We start from the raw sequence: 19514 nt of genomic DNA on the forward strand, positions 1-19514 counted from the left end.
CTGCGGTAAGGTCCCGAGCGAGGCTACCTGCAGTACTCCGTGGCCGTCTGCGGTCACTGATGGTGAGATATCGGTCTTCTTGTGGTGTTGCACACTGCGGACGTCCCGTACTGTAGCGCCTGGACACGTTTCCTGTCTGCTGGAATCGTTACCATAATCTCGAGATCACACTCTGTGGCACACGGAGGGCCCGTGCTACGACCTGCTGTGTTTGACCAGCCTCCAGTCGCCCTAGTATTCTGCCCCTCATAACGTCATCAATATGTGTTCTTTGAGCCATTTTCAACACACAGTCACCATTAGCACGTCTGCACACTCGCTCCTCTGACATGCACCAACACACCTCTGCATATATGGACTGCTGCCAGCGCCACCGTGCGACGACCGCAGGTCAAATGCACCGCACGGTCATACCCCGAGGTGATTTAAACCTGCAAACCGTCCACCAGAGCGTTGTTTCACCATGTATCAGCATTATCCATAATTTATGAGCATGAGTGTAGTTACGATTTTTCAAAATCGGATCACCCTGTTTGATGCACCCTGTATTTTGTTCAAATGCTGAAGACTGCCAACATTGCAGCTATACTGAGAATTCAATCCACAAGAATAAGCAACTCTATTTTTTTTTTTTTTTTTTTTTTTTTTAGAGAGAGTTCCTTTTCCACCGCTGGTGTGTGCATTGTGCAGACGGCCCCTGTTTTCCTGTGTTGTGTACCGGCGCGAGCCGCCCAGTTTTCCAGCCCCCTTGGAGCGCGTGCTGAGCACGGCCTGTGTGGTGTGCCCGCAGTGCCGTACAACAAGGTGGACGCCGACTCGGCGCTGGTCGAGATGTTCGGCCAGGTGGGCGCCTACAAGTGCAAGTGCATCGTGGCCGTGGGCGCGCTCGCCGGACTCACCGTCTCCATGTTCGGCTCCATGTTCCCCATGCCGCGCATCGTCTACGCCATGGCCCAGGACGGACTCATCTTCCGGTGCGTATCCCACTGAAACCTGAAACGCTTGTAATGTTGATGCTTTATGTAGTTCTGAAAGCGCTGCTGATATTCAACAATAAAAGCGGTTTAAAAGCTGTGAGCTATCTGGGGAAGTTAACCTTGCATCACTACAAGGGAACCTCCCCATCGCACCCCACTCAGATTTAGTTATAAGTTTGCACAGTGGATAGGCCTTGAAAAACTGAACACAGATCAACTGAGAAAACAGGAAGAAGTTGTGTGGAACGATGACAAAAAATAAGCAAAATATACAAACTGAGTAGTTCATGGGAAGATAGGACACTGTGAACGCAGGAGCGCCGTGGTCCCGTGGTAACGTGAGCAGCTGCGGAACGAGAGGGGTCCTTGGTTCAAATCTTCCATCGCGTGAAAAGTGTAATCTTTTATTTTCAGTTTATGTGACAAACTCTTATGTTTTCATCACTTTTTTGGGACCGATTATCACATCCACAAGAAAACCTAAATCGGGCAAGGTAGAAGAATCTTTTTACACACTCGCCAAGTGTACAAGTTAGGTGGGTCGACAACATATTCCTGTCATGTGACGCACATGCCGTCACCAGTGTCGTATACAATATATCAGACGTGTTTTCCTGTGGAGGAATCGGTTGACCTATGACCTTGCGATCAAATGTTTTCTATTCCCATTGGAGAGGCACGTCCTTTCGTCTACTAATCGCACGGTTCTGCGATGCGGTCGCAAAACACAGACACTAAACTTATTACAGTGAACAGAGATGTCAATGAACGAACGAACAGATAATAACTATGCAAAAATAAAGAAAGTAAACTTTTCACTCGAGGGACGACTTGAACCAAGGACCTCTCGTTCTGCAGCTGCTCACGCTACCACGGGACCACGGCGCTTCTGAGCTCATATTATCCGTGATGTTGCCTATCTTGCCCATGGACTACTCAGTTTGTATATTTTGCTTATTTTTTCACAGTTCCACACAACTTCTTCCTGTTTTCTCAGTTGATCTGTGTTCAGTTTTTCAAGGCCTATCCACTGTGCCAACTTATAACTAAATCTGAGGGGGGTGCGATGGGGAGGTTCCCTTGTGAGCAACTGTTTCACCAGGTACCCAGTCTAGTTTACCAAATTGCCAACCAGACTAACATTAATTATAATCTTTTAATAGTCATCTTACGACAACCGGCGATATATATATATATATATATATATATATATATATATATATATATATATATATATATATATATAGAATTTAAATAAAAAGAAATAAATCAGTTTATATTTGGACATTTATTGTAACATTGATCATTGTTCAGTTAAATTTTCAGCATATTAAACTTGATCCACAACTAAACTGGTGCCTTATTTAGGATTGTAAAAATGTGAGTTTGTAATTTTACGGAACACATCAAATATGGAGTCAAGTTTGGGAGACTGCATACAACACCGCATTCATAAAATAACACACGAAGAACGTTGAAACATATGCCAGAGGAAATTAACCACAACCAACCGATTCAATTTTCACCCAAAGAAGTTACCTTCGTAGCGCAATCCTGTCCGTCATGAAATTACCACACACTGGTATACTAAATTCATACTAACTCTCTGTGAAATCTTCCCGAAAAGAATAGCTGAGGGCTGCTCTGATGATTACACCACATGCTACTCGTGGTCAACTTGGTTTACACAAAGAGTGTAACTCCACAATAATTTTGATACTTAAAATAAATTATATCGAAACGCAATTTACAAAAGAAAAACCTCGAACTGGTTACTATCATCTTACTATTAACCTGATGGGTCAAACAATTGTATAAGCACGTGGTACTGGTCTCACAAAGTACACCCCACGTGGGCTGAACATAAAGAAAAGTTGCTATATTGAAAAATATTGTCAAGACGAGACGTTATAATCACACAAGCATTTGCATTTAAGATTGATTTTAGTTAGAGTTACTGATCAACACGTGGTTCCACTTTACTCACAAAGTAGTGACAAAGCAACTACTGGAAGATATTCTGAACTTCACACTCGAATTACACTGCGTTGCAATTTAAGATAACATTAGATATTTTAGAGATAAACCTGAAATAAAGGTGATTAAATTTTCAGTTAGGCTGAACTTAAGAAATCCATTGTCCTACGGACTTCGCAGAGACGCACTTAGCCGGGGATCTTACCACTTCAGACACTCGCCTCAGACAGACTGCCTGGGCCCCTACCGGGGGTACTTCACAGATACAAACGGAAGCGACCAGAGACGCACCTTTCTGTACCAACATGACAAGGGACAGACAGGACCATACTAAAAATAGAAACCTCTCTGCTTTTAGAAATCGTAGCTACCTGTTCCGACTTTGGTCCTACTGTTCTCTAGCAGACAGGTTTGTCTGATACCATCAAGCATGCAACCAGAAATGCATTTGCTCATTCATCCTTTCACACAGAAGGAAAGGGGGATGACAGTATCTTATCATATACAGTATATAAAAGAAAGCGGATGTAGGTTCCGTATGAAACTGTGTGACATGAATTAGATATAAACTGTGTTTTAAAGTGTAGTAGTGTGACAGATCGTTCTTGTTTATGTGTAAAAGTAACACGTTCCACTACTCAGTCTCCTCCCAGATAGTCAGAAACGCCACAGTAAATTTAGAAGAGGAATTTATGCCGTAAATGACAACAGATTTAAGAAATTAAACATGAAAGGAATCCAACAGAGACCTTTCACGGTGAATGTCAAACGTCACCAATATGCATATACAGGGTCGTCCATTCATCGTGACCGGGCCAAATATCTCACGAAATAAGCGTCAAACGAAAGAACTACAAAGAACGAAACTCGTCTAACTTGAAGGGGGAAACCAGATGGCGCTATGGTTGGCCTGCTAGATGCCGCTGCCATACGTCAAACGGATATCAACTGTGTATTTTAAAATAGGATCCCCCTTTTAATTGCATATTAGTGTACTACGTAAAGAAATATGAATGTTTTAGTTGGAACACTTTTTTCGTTTTGTGATAGATGGCGCTGTAATAGGCACGAACATATGGCTCACAACTTTATACGAACAGTTGGTAACAGGTTGTTGTCGTTGTTGTTGTTGTTGTGGTCTTCAGTCCTGAGACTGGTTTGATGCAGCTCTCCATGCTAATCTATCCTGTGCAAGCTTCTTCATCTCCCAATATTTACTGCAGCCTACACCCTTCTGAATCTGCTTAGTGTATTCATCTCTTGGTCTCCCTCTACGATTTTTACCCTCCACGCTGCCCTCTAATGCTAAATTTGTGATCCCTTGATGCCTCAGGACATGTCCTACCAACCGCTCCCTTTTTCTAGTCAAGTTGTGCCACAAACTTCTCTTCTCCCCAATCCTATTCAATACCTCCTCATTAGTTACGTGATGTACCCACCTAATCTTCAACATTCTTCTGTAGCACCACATTTCAAAAGCTTCTATTCTCTTCTTGTCCAAACTATTTATTGTCCATGTTTCACTTCCATACATGGCTACACTCCATACAAATACTTTCAGAAACGAATTCCTGACACTTAAATCTATACTCGATGTTAACAAATTTCTCTTCTTCAGAAACGCTTTCCTTGCCGTTACCAGTCTACATTTTATATCTTCTCTACTTTTTATTTTGCTCCCCAAATAGCAAAAAAATGGTTCAAATGGCTCTGAGCACTATGGGACTTAACATCTATGGTCATCAGTCCCCTAGAACTTAGAACTACTTAAACCTAACTAACCTAAGGACATCACACAACACCCAGCCATCACGAGGCAGAGAAAATCCCTGACCCCGCCGGGAATCGAACCCGGGAACCCGGGCGTGGGAAGCGAGAACGCTACCGCACGACCACGAGACAAATAGCAAAACTCCTTTACTACTTTAAGTGCCTCATTTCCTAATCTAATTCCCTCAGCATCACCCGACTTAATTCGACTACATTCCATTATCCTTTTTTTGCTTTTGTTGATGTTCATCTTATATCCTCCTGTCAAGACACTATCCATTCCGTTCAACTGCTCTTCCAAGTCCTTTGCTGTCTCTGACAGAATTACAATGTCATCGGCGAACCTCAATGTTTTTATTTCTTCTCCATGGATTTTAATACCTACTCCGAATTTTTCTTTTGTTTCCTTTACTGCTTGCTCAATATACAGATTGAATAACATCGTGGAGAGGCTACAACCCTGACTCACTCCCTTCCCAACCAATGCTTCCCTTTCATGCCCCTCAACTCTTATAACTGCCATCTGGTTTCTGTATAAATTGTAAATAGCCTTTCGCTCCCTGTATTTTACCCCTGCCACCTTTAGAATTTGAGAGTATTCCAGTCAACATTGTCAAAAGCTTTCTTTGAGTCTACAAATGCTAGAAACGTAGGTTTGCCTTTCCTTAATCTTCCTTCTAAGATAAGTCGTAAGGTCAGTATTGCCTCACGTGTTCCAACATTTCTACGGAATCCAAACTGATCTTCCACGAGGTCGTCTTCTACCAGCTTTTCCATTCGTCTGTAAATAATTCGCGTTAGTATTTTGCAGCTGTGACTTATTAAACTGATTGTTCGGTAATTTTCACATCTGTCAGTAACTGCTTTGTTTGGGATTGGAATTATTATATTCTTTTTGAAGTCTGAGGGTATTTCACCTGTCTCATACACCTTGCTCACTAGATGGTAGAGTTTTGTCATAACTGGCTCTCCCAAGGCCGTCAGTAGTTCTAATGGAATGTTGTCTACTACCGGGGCCTTGTTTAGACTCAGGTCTTTCAGTGCTCTGTCAAACTCTTCACGCAGTATCGTATCTCCCATTTCATCTTCATCTACATCCTCTTCCGTTTCCATAATATTGTCCTCAAGTACATCGCCCTTGTATAAACCCTCTATATACTCCTTCCACCTTTCTGCTTTCCCCTCTTTGCTTAGAACTGGGTTTCCATCTGAGCTCTTGATATTCATACAAGTGGTTCTCTTTTCTCCAAAGGTCTCTTTCATTTTCCTGTAGGCTGTGTCTATCTTGCCCCTAGTGAGATAAGCCTCTACATTCTTACATTTGTCCTCTAGCCATGCCTGCTTAGCCATTTTGCACTTCCTGTCGATCTCATTTTTGAGACGCCTGTATTCCTTTTTGCCTGCTTCATTTACTGCATTTTTACATTTTCTCCTTTCATCAATTAAATTCAATATTTCTTCTGTTACCCAAGGATTTCTATTAGCCCTCGTCTTTTTACCTACTTGATCCTCTGCTGCATTCACTACTTCATCCCTCAGAGCTACCCAATCGTCGTCTACTGTATTTCTTTCCCCTATTCCTGTCAATTGTTCCATTATGCTCTCCCTGAAACTCTGTACAACTTCTGGTTTAGTCAGTTTATCCAGGTCCCATCTCCTTAAATTCCCACCTTTTTGCAATTTCTTCAGTTTTAATCTACAGTTCATAACCAATAGATTGTGGTCAGAGTCCACATCTGCCCCCGGAAATGTCCTACAATTTAAAACCTGGTTCCTAAATCTCTGTCTTACCATTATATAATCTATCTGATACTTTTTAGTATCTCCAGGATTCTTCTATGTATACAACCCCCCCCCACCCACCCCCCCAATGAACCATGGACCTTGCCGTTGGTGGGGAGGCTTGCGTGCCTCAACGATACAGATAGCCGTACCGTAGGTGCAACCGCAACGGAGGGGTATCTGTTGAGAGGCCAGACAAACGTGTGGTTCCTGAAGAGGGGGAGCAGCCTTTTCAGTAGTTGCAGGGACAACAGTCTGTATGATTGACTGATCTGGCCCCGCAACACTAACCAAAACGACCTTGCTGTGCTGGTACTGCAAACGGCTGAAAGCAAGGGGAAACTACAGCCGTAATTTTTCCGGAGGGCATGCAGCTTTACTGTATGGTAAAATGATGATGGCGTCCCCTTGGGTAAAATATTCCAGACGTAAAATAGTCCCCCATTCGGATCTCCGGGCGGGGACTACTCAAGAGTACGTCGTTATCAGGAGAAAGAAAACTGGCGTTCTACAGTTCGGAGTGTGGAATGTCAGACCTCTTAATCGGGTAGGTAGGTTAGAAAATTTAAAAAGGTTAAAGTTAGATATAGTAGGAATTATTGAAGTTCGGTGGCAGGAGGAACAAGACTTCTGGTCAGGTGAATACAGGTTTATAAATACAAAATCAAATAGGGGTAATGCAGGAGTAGGTTTAATAATGAAAAAATAGGAGTGTGGGTAAGCTACTACCAACAGCATAGTGAACGCATTATAGTGGCCAAGATAGACACGAAGCCCATGCCTACTACAGTAGTACAAGTTTATATGCCAACTAGCTCTGCAGATGACGAAGAAATTGAAGAAATGTATGATGAGATAAAAGAAATTATTCAGGTAGTGAAGGGAGACGAAAATTTAATAGTCATGGGTGACTGGAATTCGACAGAAGGAAAAGGGAGAGAAGAAAACATAGTAGGTGAATATGGATTGGGGCTAAGAAATGAAAGAGGAAGCTGTCTGGTAGAATTTTGCACAGAGCATAACTTAATCATAGCTAACACTTGGTTCAAGAATCATAAAAGAAGGTAACAGGTAGGTTTTTTAAATTAAAATGCAGAACGTAGGTACGTTTGAACATTTTATTTCGGTTGTTCCAATGTGATACATGTACCTGTGTGAACTTATCATTTGTGAGAACGCATGCTGTTACAGCATGATTACCTGTAAATACCACATCAATGCAATAAATGGTCAAATGATGTCCGTCAACCTCAATCGATTTGGCAATGTTGACTGAAATACTCTCTTTCAAATTCTGAAGGTGGCAGGGGCAAAATACAGGGCGCGAAAGGCTATTTACAATTTGTACAGGAACCAGATGGCAGTTATAAGAGTCGAGAGGTACGAAAGGGAGGCAGTAGTTGGGAAGGGAGTGAAACAGGGTTGCAGCCTCTCCCCGATGTTATTCAATCTGTATATTGAGCAAGCAGTAAAGGAAACAAAAGAAAAATTCAGAGTAGGTATTAACGTCCATGGAGAAGAAATAAAAACGTTGAGGTTCGCCGCTGACCTTGTAATTCTGTTAGAGACAGCAAAGGACTTGGAAGAGCAGTTGAATGGAATGGACAGTGTCTTGAAAGGAGGGTATAAGATGAACATCAACAAAAGCAAAACGAGGATAATGGAATGTAGTCAAATTAAGTCGGGTGATGCTGAGGGAATTAGATTAGGAAATGAGACACTTAAAGTAGTAAAGGAGTTTTGCTATTTGGAGTGCAAAATAACTGATTAAGGTCGAAGTAGAGAAGATATAAAATGTAGACTGGCAATGGCAAGGAAGTGAAACATGGTCGATAAATAGTTTAGACAAGAAGATAATAGAAGCTTTCGAAATGTGGAGCTACAGAAGAATGCTGAAGAATAGATGGGTAGGTCACATAACTAATGAGGAGGTATTGAATAGAATTGGGGAGAACAGGACTTTGTGGCACAACTTGAGTAGAAGAAGGGATCGATTGGTAGCACATTGTCTGAGGCATCAAGGGATCACTAATTTAGTACTGGAGGTGGAGGGTAAAAATCGTAGAGGGAGACCAAGAGATGAATACACTAAGCAGATTCAGAAGGATGTAGGCTGCAGTAGGTCCTGGGAGATGAAGAAGCTTGCACAGGATAGAGTAGCATGGAGAGCTGCATCAAACCAGTCTCAGGTCTGAAGACCACAACAACAACAACCATTGTGGCTACTACAACTGCATGGATTACTCTAGTCTAGTGCCCTCCCTAACAACTGGACTCAACCCTGGGGTACAGGCAGGATTTCTCCATTATGAAGAGGTTGCAAATTCCGCCAACCTGTTGAAAACAAAGGTTTATTGGCCCTTGACCTAGATCTCGATTTTTATAAAAATATCTTTTTCGGAAGTAGTGGGCCCTGTTACATAACATGATGGTGCATTAGGCTCCTTTAGGAATGATCAGTTTCCTGAGCGATTAAAGTACCCAGTAGTAAAGGCACTTTATAAAAAGGGAGAAAGGGATACTGTAGACAATTTTAGACCTATTTCTATGCCATCAGTGTTTGCAAAAGTTATTGAAAAGGCTGTGTATGTAAGGATAATTGATCATTTAAACCACACGATTTGCTGTCAAATGTACAGTTCGGCTTTAGAAGTCGTTTAACAACTGAAAATGCCGTATTCTCATTTCTCTGTGAGGTACTGGATGGGCTAAACAAAAGGTTTCGAACGCTTGGCATATTTTTTGATTTAACTAAGGCATTTGAATGTGTTGATCACAAAATATTGCTCCTGAAGTTGGACCATTACGGAATACAGGGAGTAGCTGACAAGTCGTTCACCTCTTACTTTAGCAACAGACAGCAAAAGGTCATTATTCACAGTGTCGATAACGGCTGTGATGTGGGGTCTGAGTGGGGTACTGTCAAGTGGGGGGTGCCCCAGGGATCAGCTCCTATACCTTATTTACATAAACGATGTGCCCTCTAGTATTACGAGTAACTCTAAAATATTTCTGTTTGCTGATGACACTCGGTAGTAAAGGATGTTGTGTGCAACATTGGCTCGGTTTGAAATAGTGAAGTACATGACCTAAGTGCATGGCTTGCAGAAAATAAACTAACGCTAAATCACAGTAAGACTCAGTTTTTACAGTTTCTAACACACAATTCAAGAAAACCTCACGTTTTAATTTCACAGAACGGGCATATGATTAGCGAAACTGAACAGTTCAAATTTCTAGGTGTTCAGATAGATAGTAAGCTATCAGAAGTGAGTGATCGTTCGACACGAAAATTAGTCTACTTTGCTTATTTTCGTTCGCTAATGTCATATGGTATTATATTTTGTGGTAACTCTTCCCATTCTAAAAGGATATTTTTGGCTCAGAAACGGGCGATTGGGGCAATAAGTGGTGTGAGTTCACGAACCTCTTGTCGACCTCTGTTCACGAGTCTGGGTATTTTGACATTGGCTTCTCAATATGTATACTCCTTATTGTCGTTTCTTGTTACCAATATTAGTTTATTCCCAAGAATAAGCAGCTTTCACTCGGTTAATACTCGGCAGAATTCAAACCTGCATTTTGCAAAAAGGTGTGCAGTATACGGCTGCATTCATTTTTAATAAGCTACCACAAGAACTCAAAAATCTTAGCAGTAATCCACGCGCTTTCGAGTCGAAACTGAAGAGTTTCCGTATGGGTCGCTCCTTCTATTCTGTCGAGTAATTGCAGTATTAATGTGTTTTATCTGAAAGTTAAGCAAAATGTGGACCGAGTTTCTTAAGGAAATTACAAATATTGTATTCTATCAGAATGAAAAACTTTCTGAAAGTGGAAATTAAATGGAAAATCTCTAAGTGCCATAGTTCAGTACTCAGCAAAAAGGTAGTTAAAGTTCATTCTGCTTTTATAAAACTGTATATGTCCTCCATTTGTCACGTATTGCATCATTTCAAATATTTCTTCTTTTCTTCACAGTTGTGGCTTGTAACATCCAGTGCAGGTAGTTTTATTTCCTTGATGCCATGTACTTGTACTTTTTTCTCAAAACAGTGGTATCTTCCGGCGGACCTGCTGGTCGAAACTACATGAGGCTTACGTTTTTCTACCATAGGCACTGTATTTTGCATCTGCTGTGTTTATATCACAATCTGCTGCTTTCTTGAAACCTGAGAAATCAGAGGCCTTCATGTTACTGCCGTTAAATGGCTTTATTTGCTTCATTGCTGAATCACGTCCTTTATATCTTGAGGAACAATACATTAGGTAACTGAAGAATAACAGTCTGCCCTGTTATGGAGTAGGTCAGTAATAAGTGACGAGACTTACCTCTTGCACTGGATGAGATTCTACAGGAATACATTTAGCACATGAATTTATGTATTTATTCCCTTTACTTTTCAGCGTTTTCCTCCTTGCTGCCACAGTATCTCCTTTTGTAATTTATCATTTCTTTCCACTCAGACTGTTAAAACCATCTGCTGCCTCCGCCACTTTATTATACTAAGGAGTAAGTGTGCGGAACATAGAGCCTTTCATTTGTTAACAGCAGTGGCTGTTAAACACACATCATCTGTTGATTGCATTTTCTACTACATTTTCATTCGCCGCAGTTTGAGCGTTTTATACTTTACTGGGCTTGTTATGTAGATCCCATTTCACACAAAACCTAAAAATTCCTCATATGGTACTTAGAGCGTTATTTATTTCAATTCAGCTAACGAATTTTTTTATTATTATTTTTAACTTCTTATACTCGAGCATAACCTCTACAGTCAAGTCCACATATTAAAAGTTCAGATGAGCTACATTTGTTTTAACTGGGTTGGGTTGATGCTAGTTAAGAATGAGCGACCCTTTGAAAAATTTTTTGAAGGCGCAGTGAATTTTTTGTGGACGGTATCATATATGATACCTAGGGACTGAAGCAGACAATTATACACACAGCTAAGCAATTTCATGTTGCTTTATTACAAAAAAGCAGTCATAACCATTACACGTATTGTTCATATTTTCTGTAGATTCGAAGATAGGTCAACTACAAATCTGATGTCAACAATAGATATGTTTTTGGATGGAGTCCGCCTTTAGCAACACTCAGTTATGTTTTTTATCCGATACATGTTTCACTGCAGTTGCAGCATCTTCAGTGGGCTTTTATTTTATGGCCATAAAATTCAATGCAATCAGTGGAACTGCAATGAAACATGTTTGGGTTAAAAAACAAAATAGCGTTTTGCTAAAGGCGGACCTCATCCAATAACATATGTATTGTTAAAGCAAACGCGGGAAAAAAAGAGCTTCAACCCAAAGACGATTATTTATAACAACACTTTCAATAATTATAAACAAAAAGATTCAAAATATTTCACTAAAAGATTTCCTTGTAATCTATTTGCTGCAATACAGTAATACTTTTAATAACACATTTTTCTCCTCTATCCCTCTAGAACTCATTTCTTTCTTGAATTTGAGCAAGAGGCACGGTTTTTCCTTCTGATATACTTTCTTCACTTTGATCTCTTTGCATCATCAGTTTCATCAAACTCTGTGTCAGACTCGTCTGGATTAAGTGTGTGCACCAGTTCAACGATCTATTCATCTGTCAGTTCTGGGAATCAAGTACACTACTGGCCATTAAAATTGCTACACCAAGAAGAAATGCAGATGATAAACGGGTATTCATTGGACAAATATATTATACGAGAACCGACATGTGATTACATTTCCACGCAATTTGGGTGCACAGATCCTGAGAAATCAGTACCCAGAACAACCACCTCTGGCCGTAATAACGGCCTCGATACGCCTGGGCATTGAATCAAACAGAGCTTGGATGGCGTGTACAGGTACAGCTGCCCATGCAGCTTCAACACGATACCACAGTTCATCGAGAGTAGTGACTGGCGTATTGTAACGAGCCAGTTGCTCGGCCACCACTGACCAGATGTTTTCAATTGTTGATAGATCTGCAGAATGTGCTGGCAAGGGCAGCAGTCTAACATTTTCTGTATCCAGAAAGGCCCGTACAGTACCTGCAACATGCGGCCGTGCATTATCCTGCTGAAATGTAGAGTTTGGTTCAAATGGCTCTGAGGACTATGGGACTTAACATCTGTCGTCATCAGTCCCCTAGAACTTAGAACTACTTAAACCTAACTAACCTAAGGACATCACACACATCCATGCCCGAGGCAGGATTCGAACCTGCGACCGTAGCAGTCGCGCGGTTCCGACCTGAGCGCCTAGAACCGCGAGACCACCGCGGCAGGCAATGTAGGGTTTCGCAGGGATCGAATGCAGGGTAGAGCCACGGGTCGTAACAAATCTGAAATGTAACGTCCACTGTTCAAAGTGCCATCAATGCGAACAAGAGGTGACCGAGACGTGTAACCAATGGCACCCCATACCATCACGCCGGGTGTTATGCCACTATGTCAATGACGAATACACGCTTCCAATGTGCGTTCACCGCGATGTCGCCAAACACGGACGCGACCATCGTGATGCTGTAAACAGAACCTGGACTCATCCAAAAAAAAAGGACGTTTTGCCATTCGTGCACCCAGGTTCGTCGTCGAGTACACCATCGCAGGCGCTCCTGTCTGCGATGCAGCGTCAAGGATAACGGCAGCCACGGTCTCCGAGCTGATAGTCCGTGCAGCTGCAAACGTCGTCGAACTGTACGTGCAGATGGTTGTTGTCTTGCAAACGTCCCCATCTGTTGACTCAGGGATCGAGACGTGGCTGCACGATCCGTTACAGCCGTGCGGATAAGATGCCTGTCATCTCGACTGCTAGTGATACGAGGCCGTTGGGATCCAGCACGGCGTTCCGTATTACCCTCCTGAACCCACCGATTCCATATTCTGCCAACAGTCATTGGATCTCGATCAACGCGAGCAGCAATGTCGCGATACGATAAACCGCAATCGCGATAGGCTACAATCCGACCTTTATCAAAGTCGGAAACGTGATGGTACGCATTTCTCCTCCTTACACGAGGCATCACAACAACGTTATCACCAGGCAACGCCGATCACCTGCTGTTTGTGTATGAGAAGTCGGTTGGAAACTTTCCTCATGTTAGCACGTTGTAGGTGTCGCCATCGGTGACAACCTTGTGTGAATGCTCTGAAAAGGTAATAATTTGCATATCATAGCATCTTCTTTCTTCCTGTCGGTTAAATTTCGCGTCTGTAACACGTCATCTTCGTGGTGTAGCAATTTTAATGGCCAATAGTGTAGAATATAATCACACTTCAGCTGACGTACACGAAGTCTCCTAGGGGTCATATGTGATACCCAAAAGTTTGAAGCTTATAAATTCGTTATAACGTTAAGCTATAGTTCGCTATTAAGTGAGGGATACCTCTATAGTTGTAATACGACAGTAAGGCATGTGAAAACACATATAATTAGAAAAAGATGTGTCTTTACCCGTACTTTGGCAAGACATGCTGCGCAGTTGCGGAATCAGAAATTGCCAGTCGGTGCCTTCAACTCATCGTACTCGGCAGAAGGACGAAGAGGTGAGCTATCTCAAGCATGATGTCTGCTGTACACGATACTACAGGGCAGGAATAGTGGATCTGCGTTAAACGGCTGAAAAAATAAAACTTGGAGGTATCTTATACTGAAGAGCCAAAGAAACTGGTCCACCTGCCTAATATTGTATAGGGCCCCTGTGAGGATGCAGAAGTGTCGCAATACGACGTGGGACGAACTCGACTAATGTCTGAAGTAGTGCTGGAGGGAACTGACACCATGAACCCTGCACGGCTGTCCATTAATCCGTAAGAGTACGAGGGGGTGGAGATCTCTTCTGAACAGCACGTTGCAAGGCATCCCATATATGTTCAATAGTGATCATTCCTGGGGAGTTTGGTGGCCAGCGGAAATGTTTAAACTCAGAAGAGTGTTATTGGAGCCACTCTGTAGCAATTCTGGACGTGTGGGATGTCGCGTTGTCCTGTTGGAATTGCCGAAGTCCGTCGGGATGTACAATGGACATGAATTGAGGCAAGTGATCAGATAAGATGCTTACGTACGTGTCAGCCGTCAGAGTAGTATCTAGACGTATCAGGGTTCCTATAGCACTCAAACTGCACACCGAGCGAGGTGGCGCAGTGGTTAGCACACTGGACTCGCATTCGGGAGGACGACGGTTCAATCCCGTCTCCGGCCATCCTGATTTAGGTTTTCCGTGATTTCCCTACATCGTTTCAGGCAAATGCCGGGATGGTTCCTTTGAAAGGGCACGGCCGATTCCCTTCCCAATCCTTCCCTAACCCGAGCTTGCGCTCCGTCTCTAATGACCTCGTTGTCGACGGGACGTTAAACACTAACCACCACCACCACCACCACCCAAACTGCACACGCAGCACACCATTATGGAACCTTCACCAGCTTGAACAGTCCCCTGCTGACATGCAGGATCCATGGATTCATGAGATTGTCTCTATAGCCGTACAAGTCCATCCGCTCGATTCAATTTGAAGCGGGACTCTTCCGACCAGGCAACATGTTGCTATTCGTCAACAGTTCAATGTGTCGTGCACTCATTAAGGGTACACGATTGGGCCTACGGCTTCGATAGCCCAAGTCGATGATGTTTCGTTATATGGTTTGCACGCTGACACTTGTTGATGGTACAGCATTTAAATCTGCAGCAATTTGCGGAAGGGTTGCACTTCTGTCACGTCGAACCATTCTCTTCAGTTGTAGTTGGTCCCATTCTTGCAGGATCTTTTTCCGGCCGCAGTGATGTCGGAGATTTGATGTTTTACCGGATTCCTGATATTGACGGTACAGTCGTGAAATGGTAGTACGGGAAAATCTCCACTTGTCGGAGATGCTGTATCCCATCGCTTGAGCGCCGACTACAACACCAGGTTCAAACTCATTTAAATCTTGATAACCTGCTATTGTAGAAGCAGTAACCGATCTGACAGCTGCGCCAGACCCTGTAACCTCCCCACACGAAATTATTAAATAAATTAAATATGAATAATGAATGTGATTCTAATTTAGTGTAACCTCAGAACAAAATTGGTTCCCATTTATAACTGTTGTTGTTGTTGTTGGGTTTGAGGGAAGAGACCAAACTGCGAGGTCATCGGTCTCGTCGGATCAGGGAAGGACGGGGAAGGAAGTCGGCCGTGCCCTTTCAGAGGAACCATCCCGGCATTTACCTGGAGCGATTTAGGGAAATCACGGAAAACCTAAATCAGGATGGCCGGACGCGGGATTGAACCGTCGTCCTCCCGAATGCGAGTCCAGTGTGCTAACCACTGCGCCACCTCGCTCGGTCCCATTTATAATCTCCGTACAGAAATGCGTTCACATTTAATGTACCCACAAAATTCTTTTCTCAATTAATGTAAGCTCGAAACAGAAAAATTCCTAAGCCTCGTAATAATAAAAAAAATAAATTCAGTAACCTGGTAAATTTTTGGACGACAGCAGTGCTGCGTCGTGGCCCTGTAAGATCATTCTGAATAAAAAAAGCAAAAATTCTTACCTCAATAAAAACGGCGAATATATCTGCTCTTACCGAAAAATTTATCGGCACAGGTCTGTGCAATGCTGGCCTATACATTTTTGATTTATGAAAGGAAGCAAACTGATTTTCCTTTTGCAACAATCGGAGTGATCATGGATTGGAGAAATTAGTGAATTCTTTAAATTGAAATGAATGCTTGTAAAAAAAATTACTTTATATTATAAGAATTATTATTAGGACATTTTTTTAAAACATTTGGATGACACTTCAGATACATTACTAGATATGCGCGAGGCTGCTTTTTACCTTATACAATAATACTCAGGCTCCGGATTCCCGACCAGAGCAGACTGCAGACAAGCACAGACTAGCGACTAGCAACAACTAACTGCTACAGCTACACAGTTCGTACTCAGTCAACACTGCTCTCTGGTCAGAGATTCTCTTATACCTTGCATATCGCACGCCTCTTACAACCCATGTTGCCTTATATAGGCGTTCCCGACCGCACCAGCGTATTCTGCCTGTGTACATATCCATGCATGCCTACACCATTTTCTTTGGCGCTTCAGTGTATATGATACATCAGGAGTGAAAGTGATAAAGCACCCTCCCCCTTCTTTTGATAATTCACGTTATGGAAAAGTGTGTAGGTATTGTGAGGGTGAACCAATAACCTGGCAGACGAAGAGACATTAAGCCCTAACCTCCAGGTGGCTTACAAAACACTCGTTCAACCTATACTCGAGTATCAGTGTGGGATCCGTACCAGGTCGGGTTGACAGAGGAGATAGAGAAGATCCAAAGAAGAGCGGCGCATTTCGTCACAGGGTTATTTGGTAATCGTGATAGCGTTACGGAGATGTTTACCAAACTCGAGTGGCAGACGGCAGACTCTGCAAGAGAGGCGCTCTGCATCGCGGTGTAGCTTGCTATCCACGTTTCGAGAGGGTGCGTTTCTGGATGAGGTATTGAATATATTGCTACCTCCTGAGGAGATCGCGAATGTAAAATTAGAGTGATGACTGGGTGTTGTGTGATGTCTAGGTTAGTTAGGTTTAAGTAGTTCTAAGTTCTAGGGGACTGATACCATAGATGTTAAGTCCCATAGTGCTCAGACCTATTTTTTTTTTTTTTTTTTTTTTTTTTTTTTTTTTTTTTAGAATTAGAGAGATTCGATCTTCGATCGCGCATGGAGGCTTTCTGGCAGTTGTTCTTCCCGCGAACCCTACGCGATTGGAACAGGAAAGGGAGGTAATGACAGTGGCACATAAAGTGCTCTCCGCCACACACCGTTGGGTAGCTTGCGGAGTATAAATGTAGATGTAGATGTAGAACCTTTTATCTTTTTCGAAGGGCCCCTGAGCTACCAGAGTCTGTGTAGCTGCTAAAGTGTGCGTCATTTATGATGGCGGCCGAGTTTAGGTTCGTTCTGCGCATCTGACGTCACAAAACACAGTCAGCCAATGAACAGAGAACGACGTTGCCAGAGCTCGACTGCAGTGCAGAGCACGGACGAGTGTCTTCAGTTTTAGAAACGTTCAGTCATAAATAAAGTGATTGAACAAAAGCAATGTCTTGATAGCAGACTTTCTATAAAAGAAAGTTTGGAAAAAGCATTCTTTATACCAATTGCTTCATATTCTATTAATTAATTAAACCAAACAAGCAATAAGACTCCTAATTCAGGCGATAGCAAGGAAAGGTGTTTGTATCATTCTCACTAACCACTTTTTCGCAATAAATAACAGCCGTAATTGTTTATTTCCTATTGTACTTCGACGAAACGTAATTCATAGTCATGCCAATAATGTTTGACGGTATTTTGCGTGATATTTTAAAGTCCTCTGTGAGGTCTATTGAAAGATGAGCTGCGTTAGCGTAATGGTTAAAGTGATTGGATTGGCTGCTGAGTGAAAGGTTCTGAGTTCAAACCTTGTTCAGTGCTTAGTATTTTGTTTATTTAAAAACAATATCAAAGTGTCTTACTTCATGAATTTTATTCGTTTGAAAGTATTTTTTTTTAAATTTCTAGTGGCAACTAAAATCGACCATACGGAAAGTATACGCCGTGGACTTTTTATCTCTGCAAACTCTTCAAAATTTCGTGCAATGGTTTACTACATCTAATGCTGCACAATAACTGCGTTGAACATCGAAACAAAATTATGGGGGGAAGGTATCAGTCAAGAAGATGTGTAAAAATCAAATTTTTGGGCCAAATAGTTTTTGTGAAATCGAATGATAAAGTGTGTCAAAGCAGTCGAAACACCGTGTGTCTGCACAGGCGAGCAGTGCAGTGATGACAAAATGCGGGGAGCACGTCTCTGTAGCAGCGAAAGGCTTAATGCGGCCGTGGTGGCTTTACTTAATGAACTGCGCGCTCCCCCCTAAACGTAAGTTTGCGAATTATACTATGCTATGGCGCATGCAACTGGCAACGCAGCAATCTCCCGCGTCTGGGCATGATAGAGTAAATATTTCTGGAGTGAGCATTGCGTTCTGCGCATGTTGTCAACATTAAACCAGGATTGTCACGTGTTTTCGGAACTTCGCTGTGCGTGTGTGCTTTCTGCAGAGTTTGAAGTTTATAATATCAGAGTTTTTGTTGTGTTTCGCCGTTTGTTGATAGTGTAATAGCGATGGTGAATTACTGTTGTTGCTACGGATGCAAAGAAAAATATGTGAAAGGAGGGATAGTAACTTTTCACGGGTACATAACATGTAGCTCTAATTATAGTTATCATTTTAGTAAGAGACACTGTATATGTTTAAAAATTTCGAGACGGATTATAATTAAGGCTTGATTCTGTAGACCTATTTTTCTACGATTTTATGACTATATAATAGATGTTACGGCTCGTACAAAAGCTTACAATCGTTTCCTCTCGTAAATTTGCTAGTGGAACAGGAAAAATGGTTCAAATGGCTCTGAGCACTATGGGGCTCAACTGCTGTGGTCATAAGTCCCCTAGAACTTAGAACTACTTAAACCTAACTAACCTAAGGACATCACACACATCCATGCCCGAGGCAGGATTCGAACCTGCGACCGTAGCAGTCGTGCGGTTCAAGACTGAAGCGCCTTTAACCGCTTTTTTTTTTAATCTCATTTTGTTCGTTATAGTTCGTTGCAATTGTTCGTGGCGGACGTCTCCTGACGCCCATTGAAGTTCGTTATTGATCCATTCACTCAGTTTCTTTATTACGGAGGGCAGCTAACCCTCTGACCGAACACGCTGAGCTACCGTGCCGGCAAAAATCTCATTTTGTTCTATATTGTTCGTTGAAACCGCTCGGCCACTGCGGCCGGCGTGGAACAGGAAAGGGAATGGCTAGTTGTTTCAGCACTTCAGTGACTTGACGATTATGTTTATAGATTACTCAGTCTATTATTTATTTAATATACTGGGAGCAAGTACGTAAAATGCGTTAAATAAATACTTTATTGTGTCACCAGTAAGAAAAATTGTGCTTTAGGTCGCAAAAACGAGAAAATAAAT

General features: G+C 42.3%; 1 protein-coding gene across 1 annotated transcript in view; it reads left to right on the plus strand.

The window, feature by feature from the left end:
• LOC126213052 (probable cationic amino acid transporter) overlaps window positions 1-19514 on the plus strand; it is a 717466-nt gene that overhangs the window by 579505 nt on the left and 118447 nt on the right. The window contains exon 7 of the mRNA XM_049940623.1: window positions 791-974. Within this exon, the coding sequence (XP_049796580.1) occupies window positions 791-974 (184 nt within the window). The remainder of the gene's footprint in view (window positions 1-790; window positions 975-19514) is intronic.

This window comes from Schistocerca nitens, chromosome 11, assembly GCF_023898315.1.
Source record: "Schistocerca nitens isolate TAMUIC-IGC-003100 chromosome 11, iqSchNite1.1, whole genome shotgun sequence".
NCBI lineage: Eukaryota > Metazoa > Arthropoda > Insecta > Orthoptera > Acrididae > Schistocerca > Schistocerca nitens.